This window comes from Argentina silus (genome assembly GCF_951799395.1).
Source record: "Argentina silus genome assembly, chromosome: 12".
NCBI classification, from domain to species: domain Eukaryota; kingdom Metazoa; phylum Chordata; class Actinopteri; order Argentiniformes; family Argentinidae; genus Argentina; species Argentina silus.
In genome coordinates this window covers 10,237,574-10,252,744 of record NC_139666.1, presented here as the reverse complement: position 1 = coordinate 10,252,744, position 15,171 = coordinate 10,237,574, and the positions used below count along the sequence as shown (strand labels likewise).

Here is a 15,171-nt window from a genome sequence, read left to right as displayed (position 1 = left end):
CCTTGGATGATCATGAACCTTCAATGGAGCCCAGACAACTTGAAGATTGCTGGGATTCAACACTTTTCTTTTTCTGAAGAACTCTCTCTCTATTCCGATGGGAACTATTATTCACATTGTACAGACCGAGTGAAAGATGGTACAGAGAACTTTTGACATAGCTACTTTCGAGGTTACTATGGAAATACAGCAGCATGAGTGCAGCAGTCCCCTACCACTGGCAGGGATTTCTATGCAGGTGTAATGCCTCCTGCAGCGCGCACAATCCTTATTATCCTAGAGGCAATTTGCTCTGCAGCAGACAGTCCAAAAATATATACAGACAAGCATGTTGACATATACTATTGATACTCTGTCATAGCCAAACATTTGTAACTATCTAACTACTAAGTGTACATGCATCATCATCATATGAACAATAGCATTTATAGCAGCAATGCCAACTATATCAGCAAACAGCATCATGCTCAGTCCACACTGTGAGTGGTTGTTAGAGCATGGGCTGTATGGCCGTGACATACCCTTAGCCTCGTTCCCTTGCCCACTTGGCTGACCTCTGCATTTTGAAAGTTACAGTCCTCGGAGCTAAGTTGAGGACCGATAATGGACATTCTGTAGCCCCAGTCTACACTAAGGGCGTGCCTAGGGTTTATGGGGCTGTTGAACAGAGAAGGGTGTGTGCATGTTTCTCAAAGGAGGCTTGTAGTGTGTAGATTCCTCCATTAGTAGTTGTACTAATGGTCTTTGCATATTGGATTAAACTTATTTTCACAGGGGTTAGTGCATCTGCCAGGCTGCCACCTAAATGGAGTACTCTATGTGCCCCACTTTCCCAAATTCCGCTGCATTGGTGTCAGCAGTGGGATGGTGCGTCTGTTGTTGAACTGCAGAACTTGACAACAGGAAGATTATTTCATGCAGGTTATTGGATTTACAGGCTTATTGCAATCTTCAAAGTGTTATATCACTGAATTACAGTGTAAAAGATCCCCCATCCAAATGTGTTTGTTTTACTATCTGTTATGCTTGATGAATTACATCAGGTTTTCCTGTGTAGGCATATAGGTGGACCACTGCAGGGCAGAATTATGTGAGAGAGCAATGTCACAAAGACATTTATGGTGAGGTGAGGAACATAATTTCCATAGAGGGGAGTAAAACAGAAATGAGAAATTGCTCACAATATCAGATGTTGATTCCAGGAACAATTCTTCGTGCTATATTGCAGCAGCAGGCAATATTTTTCTGATACACCTATAATGAAATATGACACAGCACACATCAGCTGTCTCCCATAGGTTACAGTTATTTTGTTGTTGTTTGTGTATGAGGTATTGGGACAGCTGAAGCACAGGGCAATCTATAAATGGGAAATGAAATCAATGTTCTTTAGTAGCTCAAAACACCGACGTATCCACTGCAACTGACGCAGAGGGAGAGGGACAGTGTCTATCCAAATAAACGGACAGGCTACAGTTAAGGGAGGTGCAGCACACTCCCATTCACATGTCTTTATCAGTTGAGCTAGAGCATTAATCCGCTTAAATTCCAGTCGATAGAGGCGGAGCAAATCTCCCTATTGCGTATTCAGTTCTCTCACTGGATATTAAGAGTGGAGCAATGCGGAGTGTGCATGGTTGACGGACTTACTAAGAAAGTGTAATGACTTTATCTGAAAAAGCTGTATAGACAGTGCCTCCGCGAATCGATCAGATGTGGCTCCGGCCATGACTCGTCCCAGGAACCACACTGTTGAGGCGGCGTTGATATTTCTGTCCGTCGCACAGCTGAGCACAGGTACTTTTACAGGTTGACATTGCTTTCGCTTGCTTCAGATTTATTTGCAACCATTAAATGTAGCCTGATTTTTTATTTTTTATAATTTTTTTTAAGAAAGTGTGTTGTTTAGGTGGAAATCTATTCTGCAGTGTCCTAGCTGCGGTTGGACTTGAAACTCTGCCCGGTGCGGTTTTCCCTGATGTGTCTGTGACTGTTAGCCTACTAGTTTATGATACAGTTATACTACTACAGTGTATCTCATTGTTAACCCTTTTGTACTCTGAACATTATGCAATTGAATTGCTACATGCTACTTACAACAAGTACATGTGTCTAAAGTAAGTGAAACATCTATACATCAGTCATCATAAGAAAAACAAATCAATGCTAGGACCAGGGGCCATTGGCAGTCACAATGCTAGAATTGTGAATATAATTTTTTTTGTTTCTTTTTGTAATGCATTATACTTTTTACATTGCCAACATTGCCTTTTTTAAATTGCCTACATGATCAGGAATGATAAGGATGATAAGGAGAAAGCTGTCCATTTGGAATTAATATTTATTGTGTGGTAATGTTGATGCAATATAAAACAATGTATCACATCTCCTCCATCTGATTCTTTTTAAAAATACCAAAATAAATGTCTCACTATGTTGGACCACACCACTATGTGGCATTGTCTGTTCACATGTTTCTATGCTGCTTCTTTGCACAGCATGGTTGACTTAGTTACATGGACCACACTCAGTGGTGTACTCACATCTTAGAATATACCCAAATATAGCATATATGCCAATTACCTGACGCTTTTATCCAAAGCAACTTGCAGTGAGTGCACACATTTCAGTATATATATGGTCCCAGCAGGAATCAAACTCACAACTTGAGCGTTGTTAGCGCCATGCTCTACCAACTGAGCCACAGAAGACCATGGATAGATACTATGGATAGGACCATGGATAGATACTATGGATAGGACCATGGATAGGGCTATAGATAGATATTGTCTATCCATAGGTGTGTAGCCATCTCCCTATAGTCAGACAAAACATTATTAAAACACTGAAATACACTGTGTACAAGCAAATATTCTCATCAAATCTCACGGCCAGATCATACAGTACATATAGATCATACATACAAACATATTATAGATTACAACTTGTCATATTGTGTTGTGTGTTATGTTTGATTTTAAGAGATTATTTAGTGTGCCCAGAAGTCTCAGTAGTACTCTCACAATGCACAAGGACCCTTGATCAGATCTGCATGACAACAGTTTTGAGTTAGACACACAGACAAAAACACTTGAAATGGGTTGAGGCTCTGCCACTATATGGAGGCTATTATCATGTAGATTTGATCTATTTTCCTTTTGCAGTCGTATCATGTCTAGATAGAGTCCCTATGCAATAACAGTGTGCAATAGAGTGAAAAATAGAGATTCCTCTGTATGTCTGACTATAAATGTGTGACAAGGAGGGGTACCCACACCCACTGTAAGGGTACATCCCTTACCACACATTTGACAAGGTGACGAGGTAAACATAGACTAGCTGTGCTACAGTCTCAATATCACAGACTACTGGTCTCCAGGCAGGAGAACTGGATTGAATACGAACAGATGGATGCGTGGCAATTCACAGTGAAAGTATATGGTAAGACAACAGAGGAAAAGTAGAGTGTAAGTGAACCATTGAATGTTTAAACGATGCTCTACCCATTTCCTTAGCTACAGTGAAAGGAGAGGTACTGTTGCTTAGTGAGCTTGACCCGTGGTAAACAATAGGCTGAGGACAAGGGAGGCTGCCATTTCCCAATTGAAATAAGCAGAAAGGAGTGCTAGCCAAATGGCAGGAGAAGCTGTGAAAAGAGAGACGGCAATCATGTCAACAAAGGGAGCTGCAGATGCATTTGTGTGGTAAAGCGCACAGTTTATGTGAGTCACCTCACATATCGCATGGCAGTTTTTCGACAGCATTATTGACCACAGAACACTTCAAGTTTCCTTTCAGAAGCTTATTTTCCCTTCCTTCATGTTTTCTCTCATGTACACAGGTACCTTACTGTTGACTTTGTCAACAGTAAGGTATCTGTGTTGGGGGCGGGGGATCCACCGGCCCAGCCACAGATCCATCGGCCCCACTGCCCATGGATCCACCGGCCCACTGGTAATTCTCCAGATGGCCAGTCCGCTACTGGACCTCACAATAGTGCCTCATCGATGTTTTCTACCAAGCGCTTATATTGCGATTGCTTGGTATAGCAAAACGCTAATCTCCATGTCTATGCAAATATTGCTTACTAATAAAGTATGCACCAACATATATTAGCATATTTTTAGTAGAGTACACTAATAACAGCATTAATACACAGGTATAGGGGCAACTTAATGTAAAGTGTTACTGTTTTGTGACATCCCATAATCGTATTTTTTCACTCAGATCATTAGCTTTATTTAATATCATTCATATGAAAGGTAAGAGTGACGTAAATATGAGGACTTCTAAGACAGAATATTCTCTATGCTTTATGTCCACCTCAAGTGAAAGTGATGGATGCAGCAGAGGAATAGGAAAGTCCTAATGGCGTATGGAAAATTGGCCGATACTGTGTATCTGTTTCCACTACGTATTTGGGCACTACCGTCTACAGTGCAGAAGACAAAAATCTATTTGGACTGGATCAGTCTATTCATCCTCATCAGTAGTGCTGAGGGGCTTCTTAGAGCCAGAGAAGTAGAGCCCAGCTCAGACATGTAGCAGGGATCTGAAACATTCCCTAGAAATCAGCGATGCAAACATTGCATAGCCTCTCTGCCCTAGGAGTTGGACACAGAACCATATTATGGATCTAATTCCCAGATGTATATGTATTCCCAGAAATATGGATGTGAGGCGTGCTTACCTGATGCAATGGAACTGATGGAATACTCAGGGCAAGCTAAATCAAGCACGCCTCAAGTTAGACTATGACTGTATTTCAACCCAGGTTTGCTACCTCCTTCTGAAGAGGAGAGCAGCACTGTCCTATTGCTAATTGGCATAGCTTTCCATGTTACAAAAAATGTGGTCCCGGTCCCAGCTGTACTGTACGTAAGTCTGGCAATATTTGGCTTACAATAACTAACATGAAGAGACCTGTGTAGACTGGACAGATGAAGGGCCTTGATAATCAGACAGGCGACTGATGTGGGCAATGGGTTGTGTTTCAGCTCTGAAGTGTGTGTGCCAGCTGTGTGCCAACAACACCTGCGAGACGGGGGCGGACGGGGCCTGCTGGAACTCAGTGATGCTGATCGATGGCAAAGAGGAGGCCGTCAAATCATGCCTGACGCCCTCCGAGTTGAAAGGACAGATGTTCTGCTACAGCTCTCGGAACGTCTCGAAGAGGAACTGCTGCATCACTGACTTCTGCAACAACGAGACACTTCACCTGTATCCAGGTACAGTACCTATGAAGTATATAGGGTAAAAAAAAAAGTATAAACACAAGATTCAAAATTCAAGATTCAAGATTCTTTATTTGTCACGTGCATATTTGTCAAGTATACAGAATGAAATGCAAAAGTGACAGTGCCACAGAGTAGTGCAACAATAAGTTTTAAAATAGAATAAAATAAAATAAAATAGAAGTACTAAAAAATATAAACAGTATGAACAGTATAAACAGTATAAACAATATAAACAGTATAAGCAGTATAAACAGCGGTGAAGCAATGTACGCAATGGAATGGCAATATACAATGGCAATGACAGGTTGACAGTACAGATAATTACAGTGGAGGATGAGTCTGCAATGGATGATTATGTGTGTGCATATGTGTTATGATGTCAATGAGTGTGTGGGTGACTTGAGGGGGGCACTGGTGGGGTCATCGTTGATGATCCTGATGGCATGGGGGAAGAAACTCAGTCTTAGTCTCTCCGTTCTTGCTGCATGACAGCGAAGGCGTTTGCCTGAACAGTACAGTACGGGTTAACACACTTGTATCCAGCTAGTCAATAAGTATAGAATAAAACACTTATTACTTTTTTCAGCGGGGGGCAAAATCCTTAGCTCACTGCCAAATTGTTAAGCTTTGTATTTTCTGGACATGGTTTTGAGCCATTGGTTTTTCTACTGATAGACTTATGGGTTCGACACCTAGTAATTAAAGGCTATGTTTGAATTCTCTGGAAATTGTACTAGATTAGATTAGATTAGATTAGATTCAACTTTATTGTCATTGTGCAGAGTACAAGTACAGAGACAACGAAATGCAGTTAGCGTCTAACCACAAGTGCAAAAAAAGCAGAAAAGTGCAGTGTGAACAATATATACAGGTAGTGCAGTATATGAGTAGTGAATACTAAAACTTACTTGTTAGCATGCCTCCACCACTTTTCAGTAATTGTATCACTGTATCACCCATCCAACTGTCAGGGCTGTGGTTAATTGAATTAGAACAAAACAGTGTTGTGGTAATTCTAAGCAAGGCAGGAAGAGTGAAAGGAGTTGAGCGAACCGACATTGACGTAGGTAGAAGCCACAGCACAATGTCAGTGGGATTCCCCACACACTTGTCGTTGTGTATGCACTCAGACTGTTATATTTACATTTACATTTTAGACATTTGGCAGACGCCTTTATCCAAAGCGACTTACAACAAGTACATTTGTCTAAGTGAATCATCTACACATCAGTCATCATAAGAAAAACAAATCTATGCTAGGAGCAGGGGCCATTGGCAGTCACAATGCTAGAAGAAGGAAGAATTACTTTTTTTTAAATGTTTTTTATTATTTACAGTAGAGAAACTGTACATGGGGGTAGTGGGGATGAAGAGGTCTTTAGGAGGAACAGTCAAGATGTAGCCTGAAGAGATGGGTCTTCAATCTACGGCGGAAGATAGGTAGTGACTCTACAGTCCTGACAGCTGTGGGAAGCTCGTTCCACCAGTGGGGCGCCAGGACAGTGAAAAGCTGTGACCAAAAAGCGTGGCTGCTGCATCCATGTAGTGGCGGCGGTGCCAGGCGGCCAGCCGAGGTGGAAGAGCGGAGTGATCGGGCAGGGGTTTGGGGGCACTCAGACTGTGGCACTAGCCAGACAAGCCAAGTACTGATCCCTCTCGCATGGCCTGTGACCTAAAAATGTTGGCAGAGGTCACAAGCGGGCAGTGAGTGATCTCCCCCTCAGGTTTATAAATACCAGGCGTGTGGCCTTGGGGTGCAGTGAAAAGCCCCCTCGCAGACCTGCTGACAGGTGGAACCATGGAGCTGGACATCATTGTGGTCTTCCTGCCTGAGCTCATGCTCACACTCAATGGAGCCCTGGGATTTCTATACAGTAGCTGCCTCTACAGAGTGCACAGAAATCGACTATTGCTGCTGTAGTGCCTCCATGAAATTCGTTTTAGCAGTGTGAACATTGTCATTTATGATATCTTCTGTGTTGTCATGTGATCGGCAAGGCTAGTTATGGTGTTGTTATGGAGTCTGCTGTTGCTTTTATGTCTTGATTACATCCACATTCTCTCAGGTCTAAAGGTTTAAAGGGATTGGTACTTGTATTTTTAATAAATTATATATAGCCATTGATTCTTGGAGAATATGACTTACAAATGCCTCATCAGCTCAGATTGACTGTCTTTTACTCCATTGTTTGTACAAATGCTGACACACACACACACTGTATAGATTCAAAACATGGTTAAAACTATCATGTTCATCTCATGGATGGTCAGTCCTTGCATTCATAGGTCCATCTATGAATTTGAGAGTGGTTACATTTCTCCAGCCCCATCCCTCAGCTGTTTACCAAAACAAGTGGTGGGGAGAGTGCTTTGCTGTTGTTTAAATCCCAGATTGCCACTTTAAAACCATTCACTATATCACTCACAGTAGCAGTGTCATCTGCTCTCTCCGAGAATAGCTCAATATCCCAGAATAGATTTAAAAAATGTTGCACTCTCCATATCCTGATTGACCTTTGGTTTTAATATTATCTAATGTGTAGTGAGAAAATCTGCTTACTATGTTGCTGTCCAGGACCAGGGTTGTATTAAAGGAATTCAGCATGAATTTATACTAGATGCATCATCATCACTGTTTTAGTGTAGTTTAACCTCAGTATTTAGTGTAGAAAATGTGATAACGCTGATGAAGTTAGAAGATTCATCCATATTATACTCTAGTCCAGACCTTCCCTGAAAACCATTTCTACAGTTGATGCAGAAACCAACCTTGGTTTGGAATGAGGTGTTCTATTGATGAGACAGCTCAGTCTAGAGGAGGTGCTGGCCAGACTCAGGCTTTGTTCATCAGTGCCTTTAGCACTGCCCATAATGACTGTTCCCCTGGTTACCACATTGATTGCATGTACCAAAGTGGAGACTGCAAAGTGTATCCAAATTGCCACCAGACCGGCAAAGAAAAGAGAGTCCAACATGACATAAATTACTCCTCTTGTATGGTGCTCAAGGACATGGTATTGATATCTTGACTCAAGTGAACTATTGTTGAACTATTGTTGTTGATGAAATGTGATGTAGAGCTGTTTGCGAGGGATTACAGGTTTGTGAGGGAGATGGGATGGCTGACTATGATGTACTGACTACACAAGGGTTGCTATGTATAATAAGCAAGTGTTCCGATGGAAGTTGCTGAAATCAAATGGTCTATTCCCAGTTTCTGTAGTCTGCTACAAATCATTGAGTCCCAAATCATTGAGTAGATGTTTGGTTTATGGATACCTTCCAGACTTCATTGAATGAATAGAATAAACAGTTGAAAAACAAACAGAAAAAATAAAACGTTCTTGGCTACACTGTATGATGAACTGTTTGTAAACTGCATTTTATCAGAACAATAGTCTAGGCTATGTATAATGTACTGCCCCAAATTGCTGTTTTTCTCTGGTTTGAGACAAATCATTTCAGCTGTGCTATTCTGTCAGACAACTAATCTCACCTACCCCAGGACTTATACCTTACCCCAATGCGACCATGATGCTGTGAATTTTCAAAAAGAAAATAAGCTCTTTCTTTCAAACACATAATCTTGATTTCCATAAATTTGCTTAGTTGAATTCTGAACGCTTCGGCTGTTTGATGTTGTCAGAAAAATAGCCAGATAACACGATCTTTGGATAGACATTTTGGAATATGTCAACAATTCTAAATGACTTCTGCGATTGCTTCGCTGATGTCTGCTGCACCCAAAGTAGTCTTTGAACAGTAGATACAACCTAGATACTCACACAGCATACTGGGAGGTAGATACAGTACTGTATACGTACATCCAACTGATAGGCATGCTGAAAAACATTCAGCGGTTGCGATAATTTGTGATTAATTTGTGAACCTTTCCATTAGGGTAGAGGAGGGCAGAGGTTGGTTTCAGTGTTGTTTTGCATCGCACTGTATTTATTCGGTTACTGATCTGCTTTGCTCTAGTTGGATGTTTCGTAGAATGTGCTTTTAGGTAAAAGGGTAACGACATGTTAGGAAATACTTGACTCATAGCTGTGTCGGGTCCTGACCTCTGTGGATGTTGCAAGTCCCACTTGATGGAGAGGACATTAGCAAAGGTCTATTGCTGTAATGGAGGTCTGAATAGAACCAAAAGGCTAAACAAACAGGACACCATTATAGCTTAAACTACACTATGCACTGTGAACTTGCCTCTAACTTGCCGCTTCATTAGTTGTTCAACATGTTACATACTGCAGAAGACTCATTAGCACCCTGCTTGTGGTTGTCAAATACAAAATCCTCATAAAAGAGACTCCCTGTCCCTGAATGTGCATACCACTCAATTTCCTCCATCCGCCCACAGAAAGAATCAAGGACATAGGTCAGCTCATTATTTTACTAAACAATAAGTTATATAAACAGGTGGATCTGCAGTGGAGATCTGGTTGGCAGTCCAGGTCAGCCCTTAATAGGAAGTTCATAGTGAACATGCAAAACCAAAATACCAAATTATATTTGTAATTTGTACTTTATTTGTACATTGACTGGCCTTTGAAATGTATTGCATGCAAAACTAACTGACATTGATGAGCAGTAAAAATCCTGCTTCTGCTTCTCTTTCTTGTGTTGATGATGATGCTGTTTGCCTGAGAAGATTTACGGGCGATGGTGGAAACGTGTGGCATTTTAAATGCTTTTTGGCTTAGAACAACTCTTTTCTGCACTTTGCATCTGCCAAAAATCCTTTTCTCATCTCTCTAAATATTAGAGAGTAGATTAGCTGAATGCTCAGCTGTACTGGTGAATTTACTGTATTTAGGTTTGGTCTAAGCTGGGTGCCTGATTTTAGCTGCATTCATATAACACACTACATTGTTTGGAGAGGGAATGATATGTTGTCTGAAGAAACATTGGAATTCAGATGTTGAACATGGCCACTAGAGGGCACATACCTTGTGTGTGCATGTGTGTTTGCATGCGTGTGTGTGTGTGTGTGTGTGTGTGTGTGTGTGTGTGTGTGTGTGTGTGTGTGTGTTTCTGTGTCTGTTTGAGTACTTACCATGTGATCCCTGTGTGTCGATGGTGCAGAGAGGCCTTCGGGGGAGCCTGGCTGGGGCAGGCTGGAGTTGGCGGCGGTGATCATGGTGCCCTCGGGCCTGCTCTGTGTGGCCATCCTGCTGGGCATATGTGCCGTCCAGGGCCAGCGCTGTGCCTACATCAAGGCCCACAAGCAGGATGTGGAGGAGCCCCTGGACGACCAGAGTCTCATGTCCCCCGACAAGTGTCTTAAAGACCTCATCTACGATATGAGCACCTCAGGCTCAGGCTCCGGTAAGAGAGCCTTTACCATAGTATCAACAGTGGTGCTGGGATAGTTTGTTTATTTAGTCATAAGGAGGGTAGATATTAGTGCTTTTATAGACCTTACAGTGGCTGTTGTATTTTGAATCAAATCTATGCTGAAGTATTGAATACAGTATGTTAATTAGGTAAAAGGGTAACGACATGTTAGGAAATACTTGACTCATAGCTGTGTAGAGTCCTGACCTCTGCAATACAGAAGAGTAATACGTAAGTAAGAGTTAATTCGATTATTCTCTGGACAGATAGTATTTTATCCTGGAAATGTTTATTTTAATGAATCTTGTTGTTTGATTGTTGTTTGTGTAGGACTGCCGCTGCTGGTACAGCGGACCATAGCTAGGACCATCGTGCTGCAGGAGACCATAGGGAAGGGCAGGTTCGGGGAGGTGTGGCGAGGGAAGTGGCGAGGGGAGGACGTGGCGGTGAAGATCTTCTCCTCTCGAGACGAGAGGTCGTGGTTCCGCGAGGCCGAGATCTATCAGACCATGATGCTCAGACATGAGAACATTCTAGGCTTCATCGCAGCCGATAACAAAGGTACCTACTGGCATATTTGTTGGGGCTTCTCCAATTGTGGATTCATGCAAGCCCTTAAACATGGATATTAGCTGAGATAAGGTATTTAATGAATATGACCAACGACAGCTCCCTAATATGTTCCTGTGATAATTGAATACGATAGGCCCCTATGTTCACAGCATTGTTTTGATGTGTGTGACAAGCCCTCTCAGTAGTATTGTACTGTACTGTAGGCCTATGCAGTACAGCCTCAGGCGTGTGACCGTCTCTTCGCTTTGTGTTACAGATAACGGCTCCTGGACTCAGCTGTGGCTGGTATCTGAGTACCACGAGCACGGCTCCCTGTACGACTACCTGAACAGGTACACCATCTCTGTGGATGGCATGATCGTCCTGGCGCTGTCCATCGCCGGCGGATTGGCACACCTTCACATGGAGATCATTGGCACTCAGGGTGAGGGCGCTGGCCTGGCACAATGCCCATGATACCACGATACCCATGATACCTCACTCAGGGTGAGGGCGCTGGCCTGGCACGATGTCCATGTTACCCACTGCCCAGTAATGGTACAAGATCTTCCCGACCACACATTTCCATACATATATCATCATGTCAACAGGCATTATTTATAGAGCAGTAAGGGTTCCATTCCAGTACTAATAGCAGGGCCGGCGCCAGGGGACAGTAACTACATTGGTGCATGACATTCCTGAGGGGGAACACCAATTTGAGCAAAAATTGTTTGAAAAAAACTATTTGAACTAAAATAAATGAGCTTGGTCATAACACAGGTTGGATAATTAACGCCATACAACGTGTTTGCAGCCACAGGCAGCTGTCTTGCCAGCGGAGAGCTTTACAAAAAGAGAGTGCATTTCAACGACTTTGCAAAAAAACTATTCAAACTATACTTAGCCAAAACAAAAATATATAGGTTATAGTTAGCTTGCTACTTCTTTAGGTAGGTAGGTAGGTAGGTTTATTTAGTACAAACTATGTTGCTGACGACCTGACAATACCTTTAGCCAAGGCACCTGGCTCACAGTCAGTCATTGGCTGGCTCACAGTCAGTCATTGAATCTAGCCTAAGCCAATCAAATTAGTGTTGCTTTTGGAGGCGGGAGGAACAAGAAGGACCTCTTGAGACAGTTAACCCTTTGTGAAGTGGATAAAATGACAAGCCCCCTCAAGCCCCCCTTGTGGCACTGGGCCCAGTGTGTCTGTTAGCCTGGCTGCCCTCATACAATACTGCATGTTTTTGTATTAAACCTTTATTCATCAGTTTAGTCTCATTGAGATCAAATCTTTTTTTCAAGACCGACCTGGTCCAGATGCCATTCCTACTGGAGAAAAGTTCACACATTGCCTCTTCTCGTGATGATGTAAAAAGTGATTGGGAAGTTCAGTCAGGTCAAGGAAAGGCAGTAGAATAGCGTCTTTCGTGGAGAGATGTCTTATTCTTAGAATAGCTGTTTTCCAAAGCACATTTGTTAGAGTTGAATGCCTTACACAACCATAGCTTTACTACCCTGATTACAATGTAACAGATTTTACTCAACTGTTTTCTTTATACAATGAAAGTTGATGAATGTTGTCTAATGTTGCATTTATTTTGTCCTTGGGGGAGCCATAGAACAATGACAACATTATATCTACCCATTTCAAATAGCAAGTTTTATAACAATGTATAATCTAATGTACTGTATGTATGAATAGATATTAATGGTTATCTGTCTTTCAGGGAAACCTGCTATTGCTCACAGAGACATCAAGTCTAAGAACATCCTGGTGAAGAGGAACGGCACGGCGGTCATCGCAGACCTGGGATTGGCCGTCAAACACGACTCAACCACCAACACCATCGACATACCGTCCAATCACAGAGTGGGAACCAGGAGGTACAGTAGGTCTAGTTATACAGATTTACCTGAGAGGAAAAATACAATAACATCTGTTGGCCTCTCAATAACACATACTTTGTATTGTATACCATGATGTCTACTGAATGTACACTCTGATAGGATAGACTTTATTTTCAATTATTAACTCCTTTTTAGTCTGAGGTTAGAAACAGAGAAGATGTTAGGTCAGTGACCAGGAAGGAGTCACGTTGTCCATTGTTACTAACCTGGCCTCCCACGCCCTTCTGTTCATGAAGGTCATGGCTAGCAAACAGGTGTCTCATTTCAGGTGCTTCATCACGCCAAGCTTCTATTTTTAGGGCACCTTATGCCTTGTTTGTTAACATAGTGATGGGACCGCTCACATGGCTGTGTGTGTGTGTGTGTGTGTGTGTGTGTGTGTGTGTGTGTGTTTGTGCGTGAGTGAGTGTGCGTGTCTGTGTGTGTGTGTGTGTGTGTGTGTGTGTGTTTGTGCGTGAGTGTGTGTGTGTGCGTGCGTGAGTGTGTGTGTGCCTCTGTGTACCATGTGCTCAGGACATTGAGTTTCTTCAATAAGGGACAGATGCATCATTGTTGACTCTCTTACCCTAAAATACACTTAAGTAAGAGTTAATGAGTTTCTCCTCCGCAGGTACATGGCCCCAGAAATCCTGGACGACACAATCAATATGGGCAACTTTGAGTCATTTAAGCGAGCGGATATTTACGCTCTGGGCCTGGTCTTCTGGGAACTGGCAAGGAGATGCTCCGTCAGGGGTACGTTACTGAACGCAGGGCTTACAGGCAATAAGAGGAAATAATAATGATAATAATAATTTGAGAAATAAGAGGAACTTATAACATGTCACAGCTGATGCACACGGAGAGGATGTTGTTGTACAGGCCAAACTAATGACGCAGTGTTAGATCACTATGTCAAGTTAAAACTCCAGTAGAGTTAATACTCTAGATTTCCGGTCATGTTGCCATAGAACCGATGGAAAAAAACAACCTAAATCAAAACAAATCCTAAAAAGTAAATGTTGTCATGGAACATTCCATATGGGAACGTGTGTGTGTCATTTCTACAGGATTACAGGAAGATTTTCAGTTGCCTTACTATGACATGGTGCCTTCGGATCCTTCGGTGGAGGACATGAGGAAGATTGTGTGTGACCAGAGGCTAAGACCCAACGTCCCCAACCAGTGGCAAAGCTGTGAGGTGAGAAGAGGTTCTGTTCCTGGACAGATTTGGTAAACACTTAAGGTGTGCTTTATTTAGCTTGCCCTGTGCCCCCACTGGGCAGGGTTTGCACTTTTGGAGTTCTATTATGCAATTATGCAATTGAAAGAAAACGTCAGGCCTATGTTGCTGTCCCATAGGATATGTACAGTAGGTCACCTTTAGCTAGTTGGCAGGTTAAACATTTCAACTGTCATAAAGCAACAAGCCTACATAAGTGATATGTTCTGAATTATTCCTCTGTTCATTGGGCAGGCGCTGCGAGTGATGGGCAAGCTGATGAGAGAGTGCTGGTACGCCAACTCTGCGGCTCGACTCACTGCGCTGAGGGTCAAGAAAACCGTCTCTCAGGTGACCGTTCTCAAGGATGTCAAAGATTAGCTTGCTAAGCTAGCCCACTGGCGTGAATATACTATGAAAGGTCAGGAGCCAACTACCCTCTATGCCCCCGCAGCCTCCAAGACCACATTGTAAACAGTCAGCAGTGAGCATGCCCAGCTTGTAATGCCAAAGGACCCTGCCATCCAGCTGGGAGAGTTCCTGCTTACTGTCCTTACAGGAAGTGACTGGACTGGATCACCCACCCAGAAGAAGAGAAAGTAGACTGTGGCCTGTCAGAACAGAAGAAGATGAAATTATGATGATTACAATGTATAGATTATCTGCTACCTCAAACATTTTTAAGTGCCCAAAGCTTGAAGTTTGCACATCTAATGCTTCATGCCATATACCCGTATTATCATGTAGTGCTAGGCAACATGCAAATTGACTGTGAATGTTACTGAGTAACGCCCGCAATGTCTGATTGTACAGGACACACAGATGGTAGAACCATATAACCATATATGGTATAATATATAATATAACCATTATGGTATAACCATAAAAATATAGCTGTTACTCTCCTCCTCCATTCTATTGCCCATT

At 42.5% G+C, this 15,171-nt stretch overlaps 1 protein-coding gene across 2 annotated transcripts; it reads left to right on the top strand.

The window, feature by feature from the left end:
• The first annotated feature begins 747 nt into the window (after window positions 1-747).
• On the top strand, window positions 748-14,672 carry acvr1c (activin A receptor type 1C). 2 transcript variants are annotated; one of them, XM_083681346.1, is made up of 9 exons: window positions 748-1,797; window positions 4,998-5,228; window positions 10,326-10,568; window positions 10,908-11,138; window positions 11,407-11,574; window positions 12,863-13,019; window positions 13,654-13,778; window positions 14,093-14,223; window positions 14,500-14,672. In XM_083681346.1, exons 1-9 carry the CDS (start codon window positions 1,728-1,730, stop codon window positions 14,623-14,625), a joined length of 1,482 nt encoding a protein of 493 aa, XP_083537472.1. In that variant the 5' UTR covers window positions 748-1,727; the 3' UTR covers window positions 14,626-14,672. The 2 variants fall into 2 exon arrangements, with proteins under 2 accessions (XP_083537472.1, XP_083537471.1); XM_083681345.1 differs by having other exon boundaries at window positions 4,998-5,233; window positions 10,328-10,568.
• Window positions 14,673-15,171: the final 499 nt, after the last annotated feature.

Coding starts and splice junctions, on each gene's coding strand:
- acvr1c (XM_083681345.1), top strand. CDS start 1,728: ATGACTCGTCCCAGGAACCACACTGTTGAGGCGGCGTTGATATTTCTG. Junction 1,798..4,997: donor CGTCGCACAGCTGAGCACAG/GTACTTTTACAG, acceptor GTTGTGTTTCAG/CTCTGAAGTGTGTGTGCCAG. Junction 5,234..10,327: donor TTCACCTGTATCCAGGTACA/GTACCTATGAAG, acceptor GATGGTGCAGAG/AGGCCTTCGGGGGAGCCTGG.